The following is a 17,411-nucleotide window of genomic DNA, read 5'->3' on the forward strand; positions in this document are numbered from 1 at the left end:
TCTATCACTGAATCATCTATGATAACAGATAATAAATACAAGTCACTAGGAGATACAGAAAAAACAAAAGACTTGAATGGATTCAAGTAAATGCAGTATCAATGTTGAGCAAAACTAACTTAATGCAGTTATGCAGATCTGAATGCAAAAGGAATGAGATATTCTGAAATTGCAGCAGTATATGAATAATAGTATAACCTCTTCTACTATATCAGATTAACATAAAGCAGCTTGAAGAGCAAATACTTAATGCCAAATCAAGAAAATGCATTAAGTACAGCAAATAGCACGTAAATTAAAACTTTTTTGCGGGGTTTTATTTAAATGCTAATACTCATAAAATAAATCAAGAAAATGCATGAGCAAATAGCACATAAAAATTAAAACTTTTTTGCGGGGTTTTATTTAAATGCTAATACTCATAAAATAAATCAAGAAAATGCATGAGCAAATAGCACATAAAAACTAAAACTTTTTGGTGGGGTTTAATTTAAACGCAAATACTCATAAAATAAATCAAGAAAATGCATGAACTAGAGCAAATAGCACATAAAATTTTTTACTTTTTGGTGGGGTTTATTTAAATGCTAACTCATAAAATAAATCAAGAAAAATGCATTAACACATAAAAATAGATTAGTATTATTTTTTTGTGGGGAAGTCCGCACAGCCTTCATCGCCGATTTAATGAAAGGCTCAGATAGCGGACAGTCTTCATCGCAGTAAAGCAGGGAAAAGAGGTCCCGAAAAATGGGCTGGACCGGCGAGAAAGAGATGTATGAGCCGCCATAAACCCTACAAGAAATAGGGCGGTAGCTCTATCCCTACCTCCACCGATTCCCATTCGCCATCGCCGTCTTCGCCGCCACCCACTGCTCAGATAAGATCAAGTAGTTTAAGGTTAACCTAAAACCCCATCTCTGTTATATAGTTGTCTGATGAAACCTAAAAGGCCTCGTCTCTGTATGAATTTTCTAATATACCCCGCATAAATTTTCAATATGACTCCTAGATTTGCTCTTTATTGCGAGAAAACATCAAATATGGTCCCTTATGTTTTGGGTGAGTTAAAAAAGCTTTTAAAATATGCTTTTGAATAGTTTTGGTCCTTTAAATTTACTAGAAGTGAGCACTCCTGATTAGGGGGTGTTCGTCGGTTGATACGGTACAGTATTTAAACATTTCGATTCGGTTTTTTAAAATGCAATACCAATACCGTACCTAATTAAATTCGGTATGGTTAGATTTTTTTCCTTTCGGTTTCGGTTTATTTAGTTTGGTAACTTGGGTTTAATACTAACTAGTGCATAGAGTCATAGATTGTAATATTCTAAACTAAAGTACTCAAAAGTACAAAACTAGAAACATTTGTTGACAAAAAATTTTGTTCAAAACTAGCAAATATCAACTCAGAGAGAGAAAACTTTATATAAAATAATAAATTTGATCATTAGAAATGTTTTGTTACTTGCTTAGAGTTAATTGGTGAACTTAGAGAATAAAGAAAAATAAAATTTTAGATTTTTATATTTATGTTATAATTAATAATATGTGTAATGTGTAATATAATATATATTTCGGTACGGTATTAGTATTTCGGTATTTCATTCTAAAATACCAAATATCATACCTAATACCAATATTTATTAAAACTTAAACCAAATACCATATCGAATACCAAAATATCGAATACCAAATACCAAAATTTTTGATTTCGGTACGATAATTCGGTATTTACCAAATTATGCACGACCCTACTTCTGATTCCACTTAAGTATTTGACTAGAAACACAAAAAATCAGAAATTGCACAAAAAAAACAAATTAACTAGAAACACAAGAAAATCCGCATTAAATCCTAGAAACTGCAATAGAAAAATTACATTCGATACAAAACTCAGAATCTGCATCCCCCAAAACTGCATAAGACCTTAGAAATAGACCAAAACAAAAGAAACTATAAAAGTACACCTCCAACCGTGAGTTTCAACTAAATCAAGTTCACCAAATACTCACTTTTAGTACATTTAAATGATCTACTTAACAATATATTTACAGAAATTAGCACGGTGTGACCCCGAAAGGGATGATTTTGGTGGAATGTCTTTATTTTTTAAGGACTTAGCAAATTCTTTTTTTTTACTTGAACACCATAGTTTTTTTTAATATGTAAAGCTTGAAATTCTTATTTTGATGGTAGAAAATAAAAGTTAATAACTGATTTACTGTTAAAATCATTGAATGTGGATAATTTATGCTTAAACTTTTAGTTCATACGCATTTTTTTGTGATTTACTGTAAAAATCTCAAAATTTCATTATTGGACCTTAGAAAGTATTGAAGAAGACAAAGTTGTCCTTTTGATTTGGTGTTATTCGAATAAATGGTGATTAGACATTGTGTGTATTGGTATTTTGAAGCTTTGTTTCAAATTTGAGATCATTTAGAGCAAATTGGGGTGGTTTGATCGAAATTGAAGTTGTAAATTCGAAAAATACTCTGTTAAAACAACCCAGAAAAAGTATGCCAATCCGCTAGATTTCGATGAACAACTTAACATATAGGTATACAAAAAATAGCATAAACGTTATTGACTAAGTAGAGAAACCTTTGAAGAACAGAAGTATGATAATCCGTTAGATTTCAATGACAACTAAACAGATATGTAGAGTAATAATAACATCAACTCTATCAAATTGGTATAAAAAATCTTGAAGAGCAAAAGTATGACAATCTGATAGATTTTGACGAACAATTAATCCGGTAGAAAAATCGCTAAAGAGCTTGTGCGGGCTCGGAATTATTTTTTTAGATACCATAAATTTTGGAACATTACCATCCCTACAAAGTCTCTTTTCGTGTCAATCACCCATATATTTAACATAGTACTTTGAACCTAGTCCAAACACAACGGACCATTTTTATTATTTTATTGGCGTTTGGACACAAGAATTGTGAATTTTTTTTTTTTTTAAAATTAAAAATATTATTTGAAAATTAGAGTTGTGTTTGGAAATGAATACAATTTGGAGTTATTTTTGAATTTTATTACCAGATTTGAAATGAAAATTTGAAAAATAGCTTTTTGGAATTTTTTTCATATTTCAAAAAATTTTAAAATTCAACTTTAAGTGAAATTTAAATTTTTTATTGCCAAAACACTTATTCCGATTTTTTTTTTTTAAAAAAAATCCGGAAAAAAGTAAAAAAAAAAAATTCATGGCCAAAAAATGAACCTAAGACCATTTTTATCACTTTTGTGGTAATTCTGTTCCCCAACGGCAGTTGAGATGTCCTAGAAATAGTAAAACCAGCTTTACACTGAAAAATGAATATCCCATATCGTCACTCAAACCCTAAACACTCTCTCTCTCTCAGTTTCTGAAGGTCAGTCAGATCTTAATTCAGTTCTTTATTCTGTGTTTATTAACAATTATTCATTCGTGCTATTGTTGAGCAGTTATTGGATTATGCTGGGGTTGTAAAACTGAAGTGTTGAAGAATCTTAGAATCACTAACTTGTGTTATTGGTGGGTCATATATGGTTAAGTTTGATAAAAATAAAATATTTCTTGGGCATATCTTAGTTTTGTTGTAATTGCTAGGGAGCTTTATTAATAGCTTAAAGTGTTTAATCAGCAACTGGGATAAGTTAGAGGCTTCGGACCTTTTTGCTCTCTGTTTCTATGCAGAGTATGTTGTAGGATGGAGAGAGATGTTTTATATATGATGTTCAGGAACAATTACTCTTCTTTCACAACTTCAACCAATATCAATCAACTACACCTCAATCCCAAACTAGTTAGGGCCGACTATATGAATTAGGAGGTATATGCACCAGTTCATGATGAATAGTTGAGCTTAAATGGAGAAATACTGCTCTATTTAGTAAGTGGAGGAATTCTCAGTGATTCATAGATGGTCTAAGCCTGAGGTTGGAACTAACTAAGCAATGGACCTGGATACCATTTAATTTATCGTAAAAAAAGGATGAAGCATTTAAGGGAATGTTTGTTTGAGTAAAAAACACGGTATTACCCTAGGGCTTTGGTCTAAGTGGTAAGATCACATGATGTGTGGGCTAGGCGCACGTCATGGGTTTGTACCTTGGACAAAAGCCTGAAATGGAGAAGGGTGCAAGGGCCGGCCCATTATCCATCGAGTTTTCAACCGTGTGCCATGGGCCCTCAGGGATTTGCCGGTTATCTTAAAAAAACATGGTATTTTGCCTTAGTCACCGGTGGAGCAAAAATATTTAAGGGTCACTGTCACTCCTAGGAAAGGGGCTTTGGTAGTGAGGTTTACTTATTACCCAAAAAAGAAAAACATGGGTGCAAACAGCTGGGAATAGGGCAGGTTCATACCAAGGGGGGTTGCACTTTTTGAAGAATTTACTGGAAAATAATGAATACTTAAGAGCATAGTGGTCAATTGGCACAAACCTGATACTTGTGGTGGATGTATTTGGGCTACTCGTATAACTGATCTGCACAGTGTATTTGGCAACTGCATTTAGTTACTTGCATGTGAAAAAGATTGACAACTTCTATTTGTCTATTACTAAAAATAACTAATTAGTGCGAAACATGATTTTTATTCCTTCCATGTTTCTTTTAAAGAAATTCAATGTTTTGGTACCAATATAAATTAGGCTTAAGATTCCTGTTTAGGCTGAAGGAGACAAGGAGTTGGGTGCAAAGGAGGGTAATCCGTGTCACGTGTAAATCTTTACTCTGATCCGTAGCTTCATTACATTTCCTTAATAGCTGAATTTCTTGTATATTTATCTTCTTTCTTACTCGTTAATTTTTCATTACTAACAAAATGAATAAAGGTTTAGTTTTTTCAGTAAACCCTAGTGGTCTTACCTCATAGGTCTGATCATTTTCTTAATTTCTTTTCCCACTGCTACTTAATTCTTGTCTTGCACGTGCTTAATCATTCTTCAACAGAATGTGACTTTGGCATGCTTTTGGGTAGTCTATTTATTTCTATGCCATTCATTTGTTTTTACGATTCAGGTAAAAAATGACTGAGCCTTCAAAGGTCATTCACATTCGCAATGTGGGCCATGAGATCTCTGAGGTAGATATCAGGATTGCATACTGAATAGTTCTCTCCCCCCTCTTTTGTCTCGTAGATAGGCATTTGTTCTTATGAGTTCAACGCGTTATTTCTGAGCTCCGATTATTCATGCACTAGATTTATTTTTCTTTACTATGTTTGCATTATTCTCACAACTGGATTTGTCGCATGGCTGCTCTATCGAAAGCAGAGTACTTCTAGTATTTTTCTTTTTGTGTTGTACTATTTCCAAGGTTGAGATCATTCATGTGATAACTAAAAAAATTCAGTGGAAGAAATATATAAAGACGAACAAAAATTTCTTAATGATGGAGGAAGTTTAAGATACACAAAAAGATAGGAATTTTGTGATAAATGATTCAAAAGGACTGCCTGCCACGTGCTAGCGCCCATTCTTCAGAATTGTCCTACCAGAATTCCCAGAGTGATCGTTCTTGTCCTACCAGAGTGTTGGTTTCCCTTTTTTTTGAAGAGATTCTTCTACCACCATCGTGATCGGGCAATTTAGTCTTGTTTTTCTGTGACCGTCCCTGGATTGTTTTTAGAGTTGAATCATGAATAGTTTTGCGTTTTTGGGGGGAGGGATTGGGGGGTGTGCAGCGAAGTGCTTAAAAGTCATTCTAAAGGTCGGGTTGTGTTTTCTTTTTAGCTTCTCGGCATTTGATTTCCCACCTAACTTTGAATTTCCAAAAGAGGAGCAGTAAGCCTTATGCCGCTTTTATTTTGCGTTAGTGTTAACACATTTTGAAAGATGGATACACTTTGTACATTTGAGGCAGTAAATATTTAAACCTGAGTGGAGCAGCAAATCCTTCCTCTTGCATTCACTTGGTTGGCATCAATTGGCTTTCTTTCTATTATTAGTTTTCTTTACCACTCTATTGTGACAAGCAGGAAAGTGATGTTATAGGCATGCAATGATTCCTGTGTTGTTTTTCTTCAGAATGACTTGCTTCAGCTATTTCAGCCCTTTGGCGTCATTACCAAACTTGTAATGCTTCGGGCAAAAAATCAGGTGCTTCTGTTATACATTTATTTTGATTGGCAGAATGATTCCAGTAAGTTGCTGTTTCTTAAATTAATTACATCTTATGGAATACAGGCTCTCTTGCAAATGCAAGACGTTCCATCTGCTGTAAATGCATTACAGTTCTATTCAAATGTTCAACCCAGCATCAGGTACCTTTTAAGACAAAACTTGTATTTCCAATTGGAGAGCTGTATGTGAAGCTTTTCATGTTGCTATGTTTGCTACATCTTTTTGTTTTCCTTGATTGGTGGCTCATTTTGCTTGTCCGATAGGGGAAGAAATGTTTATGTACAATTTTCATCTCATCAAGAACTGACAACCATGGATCAGAACTCCCAAGGGCGAGGAGATGAGGTCAGTGATTTTTTGTTTTACAAGAGGTGGCCATGTGCGTCACTTATGTTGAACTCACTATTAATGGTGTCCGACATACTCACAAACATCCAACTTGCTCCACTTTAAACTAGAAAAAATTTCGCGTATAATTTGTTGTTTGCTTTTAGCTCGACATGCTTTATAGATGTGCTGCATGGTTGAAAGAGTTATTTCTATTATTTACTTGTTGTACAGGAGCACTAATAAGCAGTACACAGTTCACTTCCATTTCCTTATCAGTTAGTTAACTATGTGAAGCCCACAGGGCGATAAATGACTTCACTTGTTATAAAAAGGAACCTTCTGAGTTGTGTGTGTCTATGTATTCAAAGACTGAAGTAATGCTATCTCAAATTCATAATGAGTAGTTGAACATGTCATTATAACTAGTGTCCAGACATATTAGGGAGATGTCAAGAGAAAATTTGAGATTTCACTGATCCCACTGAATGGAGAAGACGAATTAACCATTAAGCCGCTTGTCTGTCAGGTTATGCCCGGTTTCTATGGTGTTAAAGGTCCAAGAGCATAACTGATTTTCTCTTTCACAATTTCTGACACTAAAACTCATTTAATGTGGTTGGAGGTGCCAGGGGCGGAAGCACCTTTAACGAAGCGGTGTCGCGTGACACCGCTTCGTTGGAAAATTTTACTAAGTACAGTCATATATCTCTATAACAGTATCCCTATATAACAACACTTCACTATAAAAGCCAAACTTTTCCGGAACCAATTTTCATGTTATGTTATAATATATGTTCTATATAACAACACTTCGCTATAACATCCAAAAATATTCGGAACAAATGAGGCTGTTATAGAGAGTATATGTATTAATACTGTAAAGAAACAAATAAGTAGAAAAAAATGACACCACTTGACAAAGATTGTCTTGGTGCGTTGGTTATATGCTTGATTTTGCTTTAAGAGGTTAAAGGTTCAAACCTCAACTAGCACATTTTTTTGTAAATATTTGAGAAAGCCACTGTGGTTAAAAATTGTGATGAAGCAAATTGAACTCGGACCTTTTTTAACTTAAGACTCGATAAACCAATAGACTAAGGCTATTTCTTGTTTAGAAAAATGATAATTAAAGTTATTATTCTCGTTCTTTTATAAATTTCGACACCGCTTATAAAAATTCTTGCGTACGCCCCTGGGAGGTGCTGAAAAGGTATGAAGTTTTAGGGGATAGATGGGCCAGTAGAATGGAAATATGGATGATTGCAAGTCCAGATTGAAATTGACTTGTGGATTTGTGTTATCTTGTTTGCCAGAAACCAATCTTTTTCATTGAAAAAACAATAGTCCATGTTTTGGAAAGATTGTAAATCTCATAGTCCAGGAAACTCTGGTCTTCTCTATAACTTGAGAGAGAAAACAGGTTACTGAAGGGTAGCTCCTCCTTTGACTGAGAATTAAAGCAAGCAACTAACCTGCCTTAGCCACCAGTTTTTGTATCTCCCCGAGATCTTTACAGTCTTTATGTACTGTGACTGTCACAAAGCATCGAGAACCAACATTAGTACTCATGTCAGTTTGTAGCGGATGAGCACTTAAGAGGCCCTCCCTATACATAATTCTTCACTAAAGGCAAAGATGGGGGTGGGATGGGGGGAGTGTCATTTATGCTTTAAATAACTCAGCGCCCTATCAAGAGGAAATAAGACACTGGGCTATAATGTAGAAGTCAATTCATGTATTTTCTTGCTTTTTTGCATGCTTTCTGGTCTGTCTTTAAACCTTTTTTCTGCGTTGCTAAGATGATATGTTGTTTTAATAGTTCCTCCATTTCGTCATCTATTTCTCTCTATTCATTCTCTTCTCTTCTCTCTCTTCTGTCTCTATGCTGCTCTGCTGTTCGGCTCTCTGGACTCTCAGCCAAATCGAATTCTCTTAGTTACGATACATCATGTGCTATATCCTATAACTGTGGAAGTGCTGCATCAAGTGTTTTCACCTCATGGAGTTGTTGAAAAGATCGTGACATTTCAGAAGTCGGCTGGTCAGCACCTTCAAGTTTTCTCTCTCTCTCTCTCTCTCTCTCTCTCTCTCTCTATATATATATATATATATATATATATATATATATATATATATATATATATACTTCTTGTTTTGTTTTTCATTCCGGAGTTAAATACTGGATAGAATTTATGGAATTTGATCATGGAAGGAAGTCTCTGTCACTTCTTTGTTGTGTTATACGGCTCTAATCTTGGATGTAACTCGTTAGCTTTTTTGCTTCAATTGTTTCGTGGAGCATATGTGAAATTCTAATTATGAGATATCTGCATAATCTTTATTGCTACTGATATTTGCTATGAACTTTGTAGGTTTTCAAGCTTTGATTCAATACCAATTACCCCAAAATGCTGTTTCTGCTAGGAACTCTCTCCAGGTATGCTTTGTGTTACATAAAGTTGTCTTGTCGTGAGAAGATTATTTCGTGCTGCTTTATTTATCTTAGACGGTGAAGCTTAGTGCTTACAATTTTTTTAATAGGGGCGTAATATATATGATGGTTGCTGTCAGCTTGATGTACAATTCTCAAAGTAAGGTTTTAAATCCTTTTTAAATTGTGCTGCCATTGTGTTTGCATGGACATAATTTGCATCTTTTCTCTTATATACTATGATGGGTATGTTTACCATGGCTTATTTTGTGATTCAGCCTAGACGAATTGCAAGTGAACTACAATAATGAACGCTCGAGGTAACTTGTTCATTGCTTTCTCTCTTTCCCTCTTATACATCTCGAAAAAAGTTTCTATTCTTCAGTTTGTGAGGAAAATATTCATGTTCTACATTATCTATCTGTGTAGGGACTTCACCAACCCAAATCTACCATCAGAACAGAAGGGCAAATCTCCTCAGGTAGTTTCCAGTGTTTATTTTTCTTACTTTTTAGCAGGAATAGGAGTTTTCCAATATGGACTAAGTTCAAGCTTTGTCATTGTGTAACAACAGGGATATGGAGACGCAGGAGGCATGTACTCCTTGCAAGGTTCCGGGCCTCGTGGAGGTGCTTAAGTTAACACTATTTTATTATGTTTATTGTGAAATTTTCTGGTCTAGATATTCCTAACTGTTTTCTCCCTTTGTTTTTGTCCAGTTGGATTTCCTCAGGTGTGCATCCGACTCATCAAGTTTGAAGTATTTTAACATCTCTTGGTTATCTGCCTCTCTGCTGTCAGATCAGGCTGTTGAGTGGGAAATGGATGCTTTCTGTCTCTGCGTTTGTTGTTCATGCCACTACATCATCTCTGTTTTTGCTATCAGTATTAGCTACTAAATGCAGTGGATTAGGATATTTGCATCTTTATTTTATCTTCAATTTTATTACTACATGGAAATTTGAATGATCAATGTTGGTGAAGCTGTAGTTGCTGCTTCGCATGCTACATTAACCACTTCTTTTCCCGACACTGTCTTGCTCGCTTTCTTGTGTTTATAACATAAATCTCCATATAGTTCTAAGTTGGTTTTTGCAATTATTGGAGTAGATGGGAAATGCTGCAGCAATTGCAGCTGCCTTTCCTGGTGGTTTGCCTCCTGGCATAAGCGGGACAAATGACAGGTGTACTGTTATTGTATCTAATTTAAATCCAGATGTAAGATTCTCTCTTTTATTATTACCTTGTTAGCCCTTTTATTTTCTGTTTTTATTCTTTTTCTGTTTTAATTAAGTCCTAAGGTTTGTGGCTTCTTATCTTGATGTTTCTCTTCTGGTTGCTTTTCCCTATTACAGAGAATAGACGAAGACAAGCTTTTTAATCTGTTCTCCATTTATGGAAACATTGTCAGAATTAAACTCCTACGGAATAAACCAGATCACGCTCTGGTTCAGATGGGTGATGGTTTCCAGGCAGAGCTAGCCGTGCACTTTTTGAAGGTCTGATGTGATATCTGTTTCCATATCTGTATTTCCTTTTTCGGATTTTTGTTTGTTCTGCTTCACTGTGGTGTCAGCAACCTTGCTGCTGCTACATAACCTTTACACAGTTTCAAAATGGGATAAAATCTTATTCAAGTATAAACTTAGCACCAAGCTGCTGCCGCATAAGCTTTACACAGAATTTTAAAATGGAAACAAGATAAAATCTTATGTCAAATTAGCGTAGAAGACTGTTTTTTCTCAACTAAGTAAACCCATCATACTGAGCATGTTTCTACCTATCACAAAAAAAAAAAAAAAAAAAAAAAGATGACTGGTTGCTCTTTGTTACTCGTGTTTCTCTAATTTTTGTATATGGGGATGTTCCAGATCAATAAAAAATTTATTTACTTCATTTGGTTTCCCTTTGTATGTCATGTTCATCTACTTTTTGTTTATAGGGACATTCCTCATCTGACCAATAAAATTGTTTACTTCATCAATCAAACATGACATTTGATGACTCCAAAGAAAAAAAAAACTACTAAGACAACTATACTTCAAACCATGCATCAGACTACTAGACACTCCCTCGTTTCTTATCAGATAAAATTTATATGTTTCTTAACAACCTGCAGTCCTTTTTTTCCTAGCTTGACTTTTAATGGGTGATATCCCTTGTATTCCCACCGGTGGCAGAGCCAGAATTTTCACGAAAGAGGGTTGGGGGGTCAAAATATAAAGAAGTAAACCCATGAAGAAGCCAAGGGGAGTCAATATATAGTATACATATAAAAAAAACCTAGATACACAGCGTAATTTCCGACCCCTTGAATACATGTGGCTTGGCCGCTGATTCCCACTAAGCATAGATTTCTGAATTTTCGGTGAGTTCAGATGGTATGAGTTTATACCCAGTAAAAGATGGTTAGTAGATTTATAGTAGTTGAGCAAGTTTGTACTGTACTTATTTTCAAATGCCTCTGATGTATAGATCTTTCAACATATGATCAATTAATGCAGCAAATTTACCTTGTACTAAACCCATGCATATCTTTTGTTTCATTCAAGCATCTATTTACTTGCATCTTTGTTAATTTCTTATGGGATTTTGGATATAGGGTGCCATGCTATTTGGTACGCGGTTGGAAGTCAACTATTCAAAGCACCCAAATATTATCACTGGACCAGATACACATGACTACTCAAACTCAAATCTCAATCGTTTTAACCGGAATGCTGCCAAAAACTACCGGTATTGTTGCTCCCCTACCAAAATGATCCACCTGTCAAGCCTGCCCCAGGATGTGACAGAGGAAGAGATCGTGGCCCACAAGGAGGAGCATGGTACCATTGTCGGTACAAAGCTTTTTGAAATGAATGGGAAGAAGCAGGCTCTTGTTCTTTTTGAAAATGAGGAGCAGGCAACTGAGGCATTGGTGTGCAAACATGCTACCTCCCTTGGCGGCTCGATCATTCGGATTTCCTTTTCTCAGTTACAAAACATCTGAGATGCCTTCCTTGATGCAAATATTAAAGAATACTATGGTATCGTAGACCCAATATTGACAATTGATCACTGGCTTTAACTGTGGTTGTAACTTCAGTCTCTTCTAATATTCTTCCTTCCTTCATCCATTATTCTACTTCTCTTTTCTTTGAGCTCAGGGTATATTGGGGAGATTGAAGAGCTTTGTACTAATAGGGTAGTCAAAATTCTGTAATAGAAGTGTTTTCTTCCTTCATTGCACATCACTTGCTGTCCATCTTCCATTCTTCTTCAATTTCTGATTAACTGAATTTATCCTTTGGTCTTCCTATTCATCTTCCTCTATTGCTGAGTTTTTTTTTTTTGTGTGTGTGTGTGTGTGTGTGATTAAACATATGCCTCGGCAATTCCTAGCTCTCTTGGAACATTTGAGTACAATTCCTTACCAATAATAAAAAGAACCTTTGATGCCTACGAGTTGAGTCTCTACATTTTACATTTACATGGAAATTGTCTCTTAAGGCTATTTAACATCTGGATCAAAGGCGAGGGCTGCAAGTAAGAGCAAAAGCTGATAGGTAGCAGCAAACTACTAAGTGAATCCAAGATGTAAAGTCAATAGGCTCAGAATGTCTAAGTAATTTTAGTAGAAAGTAGTGAGTTCAGTTGATCTGGTTCAACTTGCTCTATTTGATATGATGGCATTCCGTGTATTAAGTATTCAAGTTTCTAAAATTTGGGGTCAAGAATCAAATTTTAGATGCATGTCTAAACTCTAATGTAACGTAGAAAGAAACACATTTGAAGATTCTTGGGTTTAAATCGAATGTGCATTAGTATATTGTGCGGTCGTCACCTCTTTAGAAAAAGAGATTTAAATTTGACAAGGATTCGACGTGGTCTACACGGATTTGTTAAATAATTGCAAAGAAATTCAGAATAGGAGATATAGGGAAAAAATTTAATTTTTGTGATGATATTTGATTGAGCATGAAGTTTAAAAATAGAAAGAAATTTTTTTGAAACTTGTGATTTAAAATAAATTAAAATTTTTTTTGTGACTATAAGTTACATCTCATAAAATAAAAATTTTAGAACTAAATTGCTATTAAGTATATAAATGTATCATTCTTTTTTTAATTGACTACAAAATAAAGTGAGATAAATTGGGATAATTGGAATAAGGGAGTAATATTTATTTGTTAGATCAACTTCATTTTATTTAGACCGTTTCGTTTCAAATTGACAAGCTTTAAATCTACGCCGATCTGGCAGTGTCACTCCCAACTATAATAACTACCAGGTAATCCCTAGGGTTTTTCAAAGCCAAACAAATCCCACATTTCCAAAATGTCATTTGATTCAACGCCGCCGGCGGTGGAGAAGCTCACCCTAAACGCCGCCACCGTAGATGAAGCCAAATTCTCCCAACGCGTCCCGATCCGTTCTATCGTCGGCCGTCCCGACGGCGGAGCTGGACTCGCCGGAAATGTCGTCAAAATCGGCGGCTGGGTAAAAACAGGTCGAGAACAAGGCAAAGGTTCATTCGCGTTCCTCGAAGTGAACGACGGCTCTTGCCCGGCGAATCTCCAAGTAATCGTCGATGCTTCAGTTCACAAGCTCGGTGATTTGGTACTTACTGGTACTTGCGTACACGTGGAAGGTGAATTGAAGGTACCTCCTGAAGGCGCAAAGCAAAAAGTTGAACTTCGTGTACAGAAGGTTCTATCTGTTGGTACTGTTGATGCTGCCAAGTATCCGTTGCCGAAAACTAAGTTAACACTTGAGTTTTTAAGGGATTTTGTTCATCTTCGGCCCCGAACTAACACGGTAATTATCTAATCTTATTTTTATTTACAATAATTTATTGGACAGTTGGATTATGGATTTATAGGGATTCAGAGTTAGTGGATTCGGAGTAGATTTGTTTGTTGAATGAGTTTAATTTTTATAAATACTGAAAAGATTTACACTATCAGGTCATCCAAAACATATCTACATGTAACCTCCATAAAAAGTGGAATTTGTTATGTTGAAAATAAGACGGAGTATGTACTAAAACCCGGTAAATGTGACCTGATAGTGTAAAAATAATTTACAGCCTTGGTGGATATTAGTTAAACTCTTATTTAATTATTTATTTATATATGAATATGGTGGTGTACGACAAGCATCGTACCTCCACTATTCCACTCCAATACATTGATAACTCTGTCTACATGGTTAGACAGATGGAAAGAAATCACCTAGTTTTTAGGCGGATTCATCTCCCTTAGTTTTCACTCTAATTGTTAGGCCACAGCCTTGGACGCAATTCCGTTCATATATAAAAATGCTTTTGCATAAAAAAGATGTGGGTTTGGTTGAATGTTCATGTCCTTCTTGGGTTTAACATATGAACTTTTCCATTAAAACTACCCCCTCTCCATAATTTATCTCTTAAGTGAGGTAGATTGTGGACTGTTCTCATTTTGCCAAAATTTATGTTCAAATTTAAAATTTGATTTTAAATTGTCAAAAGTTTTCCATTCCACCAGTATCTGTTTGCTGACGGTACGGAATGGTGGATTACTTTATGTGTCTAAAAATATTTGATTGTAATCCAGCACTTTTCATTTTCAGATTTCTGCCATTGCAAGAATCCGTAATGCCTTAGCTTATGCCACCCATACATTCTTCCAGAAGAATGGGTTTCTTTATATCCACACTCCAATCGTCACAACAAGTGATTGTGAGGGTGCTGGTGAGATGTTCCAAGTTACTACTTTGATAAACGAAGCTGAAAAATTGGAGAAGGAGCTGAAAGAGAATCCTGCTCCTTCAGAATCTGACATTAAAGCTGCTGAGCAACTTGTCAAAGAGAAAGGGGAGGCAGTTGCTCAGTTAAAAGCTAATAAGGCGAGCATTGAGAAAAGTGGTGCCAGTATTGCGGACATCAACAAGCAAATCAGTGCTGCAGTTGCTGAGCTGCAAAGAGCTAAAGAGAATCTACTGAAGTTGCAAGAGAGATTTAAACTGGGAGAAAGGTGTAGACTCTCTGCTGGTATCCCCAAAAAGGACGGAAAGGTTGATTACTCTGAGGATTTCTTTGCACGGCAAGCTTTCTTGACTGTGTCTGGCCAACTCCAAGTTGAAACCTATGCCTGTGCACTTTCTAGTGTGTATACTTTTGGACCAACTTTTCGAGCCGAACAGTCCCACACTTCTCGGCATCTTGCGGAGTTCTGGATGGTGGAGCCTGAAATAGCTTTTGCAGATATCCAGGTATTCATGTGGTAATTGCATCATGGTGTTATATACAATATTTCTGGAGCAAATTGTTTTGGACAGTTAATACCTAGCAACCAGAAGTTTCACTGAGACATAGAATAGTTTTAAACTCTTGGTACAGGCCATTCTTGTTCATAGTGGTTGAGAGAGTTCTCTTCATTCCACTAGGTCAAGAGTTCGAGGCTGGTAGGCTGCCTTGACAAAAAAAATAGATTTAAACTCTTGGTCTCTTACATGATTACATTTTGAGTTCAAATATTAAAATATGAGCTATACATGTATGGCAATGAAGCAGAAAGGTTATGTCAAATACTACATGTAGCAATCTCGTAGAGTTTCTGAAGGGGTTCTTTTGGTTGGATTTCTGTAAGTTTTCTTTCCATTAATCAAAACTTGTGTTCCTTTCACAGGATGATATGAATTGTGCTGAGGCATATGTGAAGTTTCTGTGTCAGTGGTTACTTGACCATTGCCTTGATGACATGGAATTTATAACTAAATTTATAGATAAAGATGCTTTGAGTAGACTTAGAATGGTTGCCTCATCGAACTGTTATCGAATAACTTATACAGAAGCCATAGCCATTCTCGAGGTAGCAGCCAAAGTGAAGAAATTTGAAAATAAAGTAGAATGGGGTATTGACTTAGCATCTGAACATGAAAGGTACTCCTTTTCCATTGTCCACTTATTGGATCTGCTTTGTATTCCTATAGCTATTCTGATTCATGATTTGCCTCGATAATAGATATTTGACCGAAGAGCATTTTAAGGCACCTGTTATTGTGTTCAACTACCCAAAAGGGATTAAAGCATTTTACATGAAGGTGAATGAAGACAAGAAGACAGTTGCTGCCATGGATCTGCTTGTACCAAAGGTAGGCTTTTTGAATCTGCTGGCATGCTGGAAGAAATACCTTTTGCTCTTTAATATATGTTCCCTACACATCCGCCCATGGGCAGGTTGCATTTCAAAAACGTCTAGATGAATGATGCTTTGATGTAATTTAATGGCAAGTAGCTCAACTTGCTGCTGCTAATACATATATCTCCTGTTAGAGAATCAGTAAGTGAGCTGAATGTCTGCTTGATCAAAAAAGTGAGCTGAATGTCTGTTTGAAATGGCATGGACCAATTTGAGGTGTTTGTCCATACAAATTCTTTTGAAACCTTTGGATAGCTTTTCCAGTGTTTGTTTAAGCTTTTCAAGAAGTTTTTGCCGATTTTGAAAGGTGTTTTTAACCGCATACTGATCTTCAAAAAAAAAAAAAAAACTACCACTATCTACACCTTTTTGTTTCTCAAACCTTTTTTGTTACTAAACTGAATCAAACACTGTTGCCCAATGGAATGAAGCCATGATTTAGAGTTAGTTGGAGCAAAAAAAATCAGCTCTCTTTTTCCAAAAGAAACAGATACACTGTACCTGCAGTGGCCCTTACACCCCACACCCCCCTCCCCGCGGGCCCCTCCCTATCCAATTCTCTTTCAAGATCATGAGTAAATTTGTCTGCCGCTGCTTGAACAAATTGTTTGCATTCCTTTGCAGGTGGGAGAACTAATTGGAGGAAGCCAAAGAGAAGAGGATTATGAAGTCCTCAGAACAAGGTATAACAAATTTGCTATCTAGAAGAGAGTTAGATTCTGTATCTGGCTCATATATTTGGTGATTAAATTCCAGCCATCAAAAGTTTGTTTGGCCTACTCTTTGTTGTCTTTAAGGTGAACTGGGATGAATTAACTTAAGGTAATTGCAATGAATTAATGATGGAATTTGGACTGAGAATCTTGCATTTATTAATTGCAGGATACTGGAGATGGGTTTACCACTAGAGCCATATGAGTGGTATCTAGACCTGAGGCGCTATGGTTCTGTGAAGCACAGTGGTTTCGGTTTAGGCTTTGAGCGAATGATTCTTTTCGCCACTGGGATAGAAAACATTCGGGATGTCATTCCCTTTCCCAGATATCCAGGAAGAGCCGATCTCTAAATGAAATTGATAGTCAAGGGATACCTAGTTTTTGGAAATTATGATACCATTTTCTAGCATTGTAATTGTTATTACAAATTTCAATCAAATTTAGATACAGGAAACCTATATTAACTTAAGATATCTCGTGAGTGAGGCATTTGGCGGCTCGGTTGATTAACCCTTGCTTGGGTGGTTGCATTCTGGTTGCTTTGGTTTTGTTAGGTATATCTCCTTAACTAGATGTTTGGATGGACGCCAACACATGGTAACGTACATGTATCTTGATCGGCTTGAAATATATCTTTGTTTCTGGTAA

General features: G+C 35.9%; 2 protein-coding genes across 4 annotated transcripts; both read left to right on the plus strand.

The window, feature by feature from the left end:
- Nucleotides 1–3,251: 3,251 nt before the first annotated feature.
- Nucleotides 3,252–12,183, plus strand: LOC107772036 (polypyrimidine tract-binding protein homolog 3-like). Of its 3 annotated transcripts, none has more exons than XM_075247148.1 (15): nt 3,252–3,386; nt 5,021–5,084; nt 6,028–6,099; nt 6,187–6,263; nt 6,387–6,468; nt 8,371–8,494; nt 8,826–8,890; nt 8,995–9,044; nt 9,163–9,204; nt 9,314–9,365; nt 9,459–9,513; nt 9,604–9,617; nt 9,995–10,102; nt 10,240–10,383; nt 11,487–12,183. In XM_075247148.1, exons 2-15 carry the CDS (start codon nt 5,028–5,030, stop codon nt 11,874–11,876), a joined length of 1,332 nt encoding a protein of 443 aa, XP_075103249.1. In that variant the 5' UTR covers nt 3,252–3,386; nt 5,021–5,027; the 3' UTR covers nt 11,877–12,183. The 3 variants fall into 3 exon arrangements, with proteins under 3 accessions (XP_075103249.1, XP_075103251.1, XP_075103250.1); XM_075247149.1 differs by lacking the exon at nt 3,252–3,386 and adding an exon at nt 4,669–4,719; XM_075247150.1 differs by lacking the exon at nt 5,021–5,084.
- Nucleotides 12,184–13,074: 891 nt separating this feature from the next.
- Nucleotides 13,075–17,411, plus strand: LOC107772035 (asparagine--tRNA ligase, cytoplasmic 1-like). Its single transcript, XM_016591518.2, has 6 exons — nt 13,075–13,684; nt 14,477–15,118; nt 15,535–15,788; nt 15,871–16,000; nt 16,672–16,730; nt 16,930–17,411. The coding sequence occupies exons 1-6, from the start codon at nt 13,205–13,207 to the stop codon at nt 17,111–17,113; spliced, it is 1,749 nt and encodes a 582-aa protein (XP_016447004.1). The 5' UTR covers nt 13,075–13,204; the 3' UTR covers nt 17,114–17,411.

Source organism: Nicotiana tabacum, chromosome 24, assembly GCF_000715075.1.
Source record: "Nicotiana tabacum cultivar K326 chromosome 24, ASM71507v2, whole genome shotgun sequence".
NCBI classification, from domain to species: domain Eukaryota; kingdom Viridiplantae; phylum Streptophyta; class Magnoliopsida; order Solanales; family Solanaceae; genus Nicotiana; species Nicotiana tabacum.